The sequence below is a fragment of the Cherax quadricarinatus genome, unplaced genomic scaffold (genome assembly GCF_038502225.1).
Source record: "Cherax quadricarinatus isolate ZL_2023a unplaced genomic scaffold, ASM3850222v1 Contig2007, whole genome shotgun sequence".
Taxonomy (NCBI): Eukaryota; Metazoa; Arthropoda; class Malacostraca; order Decapoda; family Parastacidae; genus Cherax; species Cherax quadricarinatus.
The window spans coordinates 17,501-25,014 of NW_027197033.1; the positions used below are offsets into that span (position 1 = coordinate 17,501).

General features: G+C 39.3%; 1 protein-coding gene across 1 annotated transcript in view; it reads left to right on the top strand.

Moving 5' to 3' along the window:
- LOC138851767 (G2/mitotic-specific cyclin-A-like) overlaps nucleotides 1-7,115 on the top strand; it is a 19,281-nt gene extending 12,166 nt beyond the window's left edge. The window contains exons 3-4 of the mRNA XM_070081231.1: nucleotides 2,291-2,439; nucleotides 6,579-7,115. Of these exons, the coding sequence (XP_069937332.1) occupies nucleotides 2,291-2,439; nucleotides 6,579-6,627 (198 nt within the window). The 3' untranslated portion in view covers nucleotides 6,628-7,115. The remainder of the gene's footprint in view (nucleotides 1-2,290; nucleotides 2,440-6,578) is intronic.
- The last annotated feature ends 399 nt before the right edge of the window (nucleotides 7,116-7,514 follow it).

The following is a 7,514-nucleotide window of genomic DNA, read 5'->3' on the forward strand; positions in this document are numbered from 1 at the left end:
TGAATGATGAAAGTTTTTTTTTCGGGCCACTCTGCCTTGGTGGGAATTGGTCGATGTGTTAATTAAAAAAAAAAAAATTCTGGGGAGTGAGATTAATAAGTTGAGAACCTAGGGAAAGACTGGATTTTAGTTAAAAATAGGGGAGGAGAGTTATTAAATGGAGACTTAGAAGTATCAGGAAGATGGAGGGAATATTTTGAGGAATTGTTAAATGTTGATTAAGATTTGGAAGCTGTGATTTTCTGTATAGGTCAAGGAGGAATAACATCTTATAGGAGTGAGGAAGAACCAGCTGAGTGTGGCAGTGAGTAGAATGAAAGGGGGTAAAGCAGCTGGGATTGATGGGATAAAGATAAATATTAAAGGCAGGTGGGGGATAGTTTTGGAGTGTTTAGTGTTTTTATTTAATAAATGTATGGAAGAGGGTAAGGTACCTAGGGATTGGCAGACCATGCATAGTTCCTTCATATAAAGGCAAAGGGGACAAAAGTGTAAAAATTATAGGGGAATAAGTGTGTTTTGTATACCTGGTAAAGTTGGTTTAGAAAGACACGTAAGCAAACACTTGACATATTTATTAGAAAACGTTTCGGTCCTGGGACCTTGATCAAGGTCCCAGGACCGAAACGTTTTCTAATAAATGTCAGTGTTTGCTTGCGTGTCTTTCTAAACCAACTTGTCGGTATTTATTACCAAGGTTTATACCACCTGGTAAAGTGTACAGTGGTTATTATTGAAAGAATTAAGGGTAAGACTGAGAGGATAGCAGATGAAAAAGGAGGCATTAGGAAGGGTAGGGGGTGTGTAGACAGTGTTTGCAGTGAAGCATATGTGAACAGTATTTTAGATAAGGGTAAAGAGGTATTTGTGGCATTTATGGATTTGGAAGAGGCATATAAGGTGGTTAGGGGGGCAATATGGCAGATGTTGCAGATGTATGGAATAGGAGGTAGGTTATTAAAAGCAGTGAAAAGTTTTTACGAGGATGGTTAGGCTTAGGTTAGTGTATATTCGAGAGGGAGATTATTTCCCAGTAAAAGTAGGCCTTAGACAGGAATGTGTGATTTCACCATGGTTGTTAAATATATTAATAGATGTAGTTGTAAGAGAAGTGAATGCTTGTGTTGGCAAGAGGTGTGTGGGTTAAAAGATAATCTAACACAAACTGGGAGTTGTCACAGTTGCTGTTTGCTGATGACACTGCTTTTGGGGGATTCTGAAGAGAAGTTGCAGAGGTTGGTTGATGAGTTTGGTAGGGTATGTAAAAGAAGGAAATTAAAAGTGAATATAGGAAAAAGTAAAGTGATGAGGGTAACAAAAAAAAAAAAAAATGAAGGTAACAGAAGATTGGAAATCAGCAGAAGGATGAGGTGAATCATAGAATTAATGAGCGGGGGGGGGAAAAAAGGCGAGTGGTGCACTGAGGACTGTGGAGACAAAACTTTATTCATGAAAGCAAAGAGTAGAATGTATGAGAGTATAGTTATACCAATGTTATTGTATGGGTGTGAGGCATGGGTTGTGAATTTTGCAACAAGGCAGTGGAGATGTCATGTCTAAGGGCAGTGTGTGGTGTGAATATAATGCAGGGAATCCGTAGGTCAGAACTTAGGAGGTGGTGATGTGGGCTTACCAAAACTATTATCCAGAGGGCTGAGGAAAGGTTAATGAGATGGTTTGGACATGTAGAGAGGATGGAAAGAAATAGAATGACTTTGAGTGTATAAATCTGTAGTGGAGAGAGGGCAGGGTAAGGGTCGGCTTAGGAAATGTTGGAGGGAGGGGGTAAAAGGTTTTGAGTGCGATGGGCTTGGCCTTCCAGCACGCATGTGTGAGCGTGTTATAGGAGTGAAAGGAGATGAATGGTTTTTAGGACTTGACATTCTGTTGGAGTGTAAGTAAGGTAACATTTATGAAGGGATTCAGGGAAACTGGCATGCTGGACTTGATTCCTGGAGATGGGAAGTACAGTGCCGGCACTCTGAAGGAGGGGTGTTAATGTTGCAGTTTTATAACTAGTGTAAGCATGCTTCTAGCAAGACAGTGATGGAGCGAGTGATGAGTTTTTTCAGGCCACCCTACCTTGGTAGGGAAATGGCCGATGTGTTAATAAAAAAAAAAAAAAAAAAGTCCGGCTTTCATTGGAGCCCATGTAATATCATAAAGCCTAGCAGTAAGGTAACGTTATGACTGATTAAGTCTTAGTTAAAAGTAGTGATCCTTATTAGCGCTTCTTGTTCTTTGTATGTAGGTTTTTTAATGTTATATTAAATTTCCATTGTTTTGTTAGGGTCGTGTTGCCTGGCCCTCTCATATGGCAGAATCTACAGGATACACGCTTGAGGACCTAAGAGAATGTTACGTTAATTTATATCGGGCTTTTTCAAGAGTCCATGAACCACAGCAACATGCTATCAGAGACAAGTACAAAAGTTCAAAGTAAGTTTAACAATTCAAGTGATAGTAGTAAGCTTTAATTTATTGTTCAATTTCTAAAAATTTTTTTTTACTTGCTTGTACTTTCCCTTAAAATTCACAATCCTTTGGTATGCAGATATGCAATTGTATGTTGTGCAAAGCATTTGTAAATGCACATTTTTATTTTTATGCTTGGGGGCCCATGTATTCATAAGCCTTTCATAAAGGCTAAAAGCAAGAGGGAGGGGAGTTCACCTGAAATGCTACTTTCATATCTAAACTACTGCACTAAGTAAGGCACTACTCTGTAATAGGTTCCCTTTGTTCCTAGAATGTTGTTTCCACAGACCTTTCCTGTGTTTTTTCAACCCCTTGCAGCCTGGCCTGGGGCCAGACTTCTGTTGATTCTGTTCAACCAGGTTATTGCTGTTGGCTTGCTGGCCTACAGTTATCACAGCCTGGGTGAGCTTGCACTTGGCAGTGGTAGTGGTATACCTGAAAACTAATACTTGTCCCAGCAAGATTTCTGGTATTTTCTGATAACAGGTGTGGACCAGATTTGTCACTTAAATCTACTATTGTCATGTAGGGGGGGGGGTAATTGCACATAACAGATAACTGGAGAATAAGGGAGTCAGTAGGCAGGGGATATGAGCTAGGCAGCATCACAGCATGGCCACAGCATCGCAGCTTGGCTACAGCATCGCAGCAGTCTCAGCATCACAGCACGGCCCCAGCATCATAGCACGGCCACAGCATTGTAGCACGGCTACAGCATCTTGGCATCATAGCACGGCCACAGCATAGCAGACAGCATCACAGCACAGCCACAACATAGCAGACAGCATCACAGCACAGCCTCAGCAAAGCAGAGAGCATCAGACAGCCACATCTTAGTGATGGTCACAGAGGCTGGGTGATGCAGACACCCACTACAATGGATGACAGACCAAGGCAGCAATACAGCTACTGGGGCACATCAGCTGGGTGACTGGGCACATCAGGTGGATAGCAATCATAGGCAGCTCTTCAATAGGTGACAGTTGTGAGCGAGTCTTCCAAGACGGGCTGGGTGACTTCTCGTTCCTCTGTAAATATTCAATTTCGGCCAGTAATTGTTTTCCCCAAAAGTCTCGCCCAAACACTCAAAACTTCCACCATTTATCTTGACCAGCACACAGATCCCCCAAATTTAATATTGCAACCATACAATTACTCAGACCCATGGTCAAAAAAAAGGGTTGGCTAAGGTCACTAGGATTATAATATCAGATATTTACTTAAGCCTTACACACACAAGAGAAAAATGGTAGCAAATGGTAGCATAACACAAGTATAACCGAGCAGTCAAAAAAAAAAAAGGCACATGGGACTGGTTCCTACTATAAAAATAATAACCACCACTGCTTAGACACCATGTCATGTAGGGGGGTATTGGATGATTTAATAATTGAGGAATATGCGAGTAACCTGGGAGGGAGTAGGCAGGCGAGGTGGTAGGAGAGATGAGTGATTAGTGGAGGTAGATAATGCGAGGTCACTGGTGACTACACCTTCCTCTCATTACTCTACCCACCACACTTCTTACCCTCTCACTACTTAAAATAAAATAATGAATAAAAGAGCAAGTAATGGGGACAGTGAATATTACTATTCTATTCAGTTTATTAAGTCCTTGTACAATAATATACATGTATTTGGGAACAGGAGTGCATTATTGTGGTTTAGATAAATGGGGTGGTACATATAAGCAGTGAGACGGGGAACACAACCAACTTGACGAAAATTAATATAACTTGCAATATAGTTCAGAGGACAGTTCACCACAGGTCCCAAGACCTACACAGCACGAGTACTGCTCGAAGCCAGCACTCTGCCCAATGTCTCCAACAGTCCTCCAGAGACTTCAGCAGCCTTCTCCCGAGCCCTGCACCCCAGCAGCAGCAGCAGCTGCTGCTGTCAAATCTGCTCAGAGCTCTGCACACAGCAGCAGCAGCTCCGCTCGAAGTCTCGCGATCATGCTGTTCCTTGGGCTTAAATGGTGGTTCAAGCACCCTCCACAAGGGGGTGTGGACCACGTGTTATGACCTGACGCCGAGGTCTGACGCCGTCAAGAACAAAAGACCTCAGACGTGGGCGTGGCTACCTGACATTTGCCAAGGCAAGGTGTGACCATAAAATTGGGTCTCTCCAGACACCTCACAAGCCCAGTTGAACTACATCACACTATTACTGTGCCCTTGCTTCTCTCTGGGTTTATTTTACACTATCTTGTTCTCATTGCAGTAATGTCAAGCTGTGAAACCTTCTCAACTGATATGCTATAAGAATGAGAGCAAGATACATTTTGATTAGACTCTGGAAAACCATTTGGCTGCAGGGGAGAAAAGTACATGGTATTTAAAAACATGAAATATCATCCCTATCACTCCTTTTACTCGTTTTATCCAGATTTTGATTTTAATTATATTTGTAGAAAGATTTTTTATTTTCAGGCAAGTCATCAGTTAAAAAGACAATGCACAGGCCTTGTAGGACTCCACTGATAACATCTCTGATTTTTTCCTATTTAATATTGTCTTTAATCTGAAGTTTCTAAATATGTACACTTACATTCCGACTTGCGACCTGCTTGACGTACGACCACTTGGCTTACAACAATGTTTTGTATGCCAAATTTCTGGGAAATAAACAACTGTTTGTGTTGTACACTGTTTATCCTAAACATTAGTGTAAAATACAATATTAACAGCATAAAAAGTAAAGTAAATGAAATACCAAAATAAAAGAAAAAAATATTACAAAAATGTGATGTTGATATTAACTAGTAAAGTTCGACTTGCGTTTATTTTTGACTTTCAACTGGTCGATCGGAACTAAGCTCGGTCAGATGGTAGGTGTGCTTAATATGGAACTCTTGGTGACTTTCTGTACATACAGTCTGCCCAACTGTTTTGAGTATATTAAATTTGATGTACTGTACATGAATTTTGAGACCAAATGCAGAATTCAATCTGTTTATTCCTGTTTTATCTACTTAAATGGCTTTTTCCAGTTTTTAAAACCAGTCATTGAAACTGGCCTGTAGTTTAAAGGGTCTTCCATATTACCTTCGTTAAATATTGGCATTGTGCTATCTTCCAAGTTACCTTCTACTGAAATACCAGGTTTTTGGTAGCTTGTTTGGTCTGTTTATCAAGTAATTTACCTCTACTTCTCAATATGTAAGTTTGGTGCTCATTTTTTAACACCAGCAGTCTCCCACCAGAGTAGGGTGACCTGAAAAAGAAACTTAGAATCTGTCTTGTCAGAAGTGTTGATAGTACAGTTCAGATGCCCCTCCAAACTGCAGTATCTCCATTCCTCTAGAGTACAGGCACTACTTTGTGCCTCCAGGACTCTTCTAGCTAACTGATTTCCTTGAATCCTTTTATAAATGTTACTTTGCTCACACTCCAACAGCATGTCAAGTTGTAAAAACCACTTGCCTCCACTTTCTACATAACTCAAACGTGGCTACTGGATGTGTCTCCCTTGTACACGTTTACCATTCCTAGGGCAACCCCTACCCTGCCTTCCCTCTTCAGATTTATACACCAGTCATCCTATTTTGTTCCATCCTCTTAGTCTACACCTCACTTCTTCAGCCCTTTGGATATTTAGTAACCCCACAATTATGTAAACCACACATTGCCCTCGCACATCACTGCCTCCAGCCTCCTCGCTGTAACATTCACAACCCAAGCTTCACAGTGTTGGTACCACTATACTCTCATACATTACCCATATTTTCCTAGAAGGATAATGTCCTTGATAAACAAGACTTGTTAGGACAAGTTTCCTAAAGTCTTGTAGTAGTAGTTTCTATTAATTTTTGGTTCTTTCTTGTAGGCAATATGCATATGTGCTGCTTTTCCATTCTTTTTAATGTGCATAGGTGAAGGATTAGTAAATGAGGTAATCACTTTTTTTCTTAATATCTAAGAAATCTTCACTTACATACCCTTCTTGTGCATCTTAATCTTTTTAATTTCAGAAGTACTGTATGCAGTACAAATTCTAAATATATGCTTAGAAGTATTTTTGCTAGCCTTGGTAATTAAATTTAATAAATGTTGCTTTGATTTTGCAGCCATGTTAAAATTAAATTTCTTTTACAGATGGCATGGTGTATCTCAGCTGAGTCCTAGACCGAATTTTCCCTGGTAATAAAGAATTGAGATGAATGTTGCTGTGTGTGCAAGTGTGTGGTGTATAAATTTGTATGTTTTTTTTCATGTGCTTGTGGGAACAGTGTACATTGGGGGAGGGGAATATTTCAAACCATGAGTGAAATACAGTATATATATATGAAGTGAAGTTCATGACATACCATTGTCACGACTCTAAAATGCTAGGTTAAACCTGAGACGTTTGCACACAGGTCGTGTTTTTTATGTAAAAAAGAGATGTCTAACTTTTATTTATTAAGATTTTATTTTACCCTAAGAGCACAAAATCATTGTATATACCTGTTGTGCATGAATTTTTATAACTTGACAGCTTTTGGTCACTACTGCATGACATTAAGGGTTTTGTCTTTGTGAACTTCAGTATTTTGTAGGCATAGGTTATTCTGCTTGAGGTTAACCTTGGCCACATTGAAAACATATCAATAAGAAAGACATGTATATATGTAATCTAAACTCTCTAAAGGATCTCAATCCTTAAAATATTTTAGCAGGAATGACTTGTTCCACTATGTCAAGACCTCTTCTTCTCCCTATCCTTTTTAAATTTGATGTCAGTTCAACCACTGCCTATTCCAAAGACTATTAATCCTTATGGAATAAAGCCATTTTTGGAAATTTTGTTTTAATGAAAATCCTTGTGTATAATTTTTTATGCTTTTAATTTCTTCTATAAGTTAGAAAATGTTGATGAAAGGCTGATCAGACTATAAAACGTTAATATTTTCTTAAGAATGAGACCCTCTTCCCCCTCATTGCAGAAAACTTAAATTGTATATTACCAATGGTCTAAAAAAAAATTTTAAAGCATGGAGACAATATTTCTAATTTTTCACTGTATTTTTTTTTGTTCAATAAATGAAAATG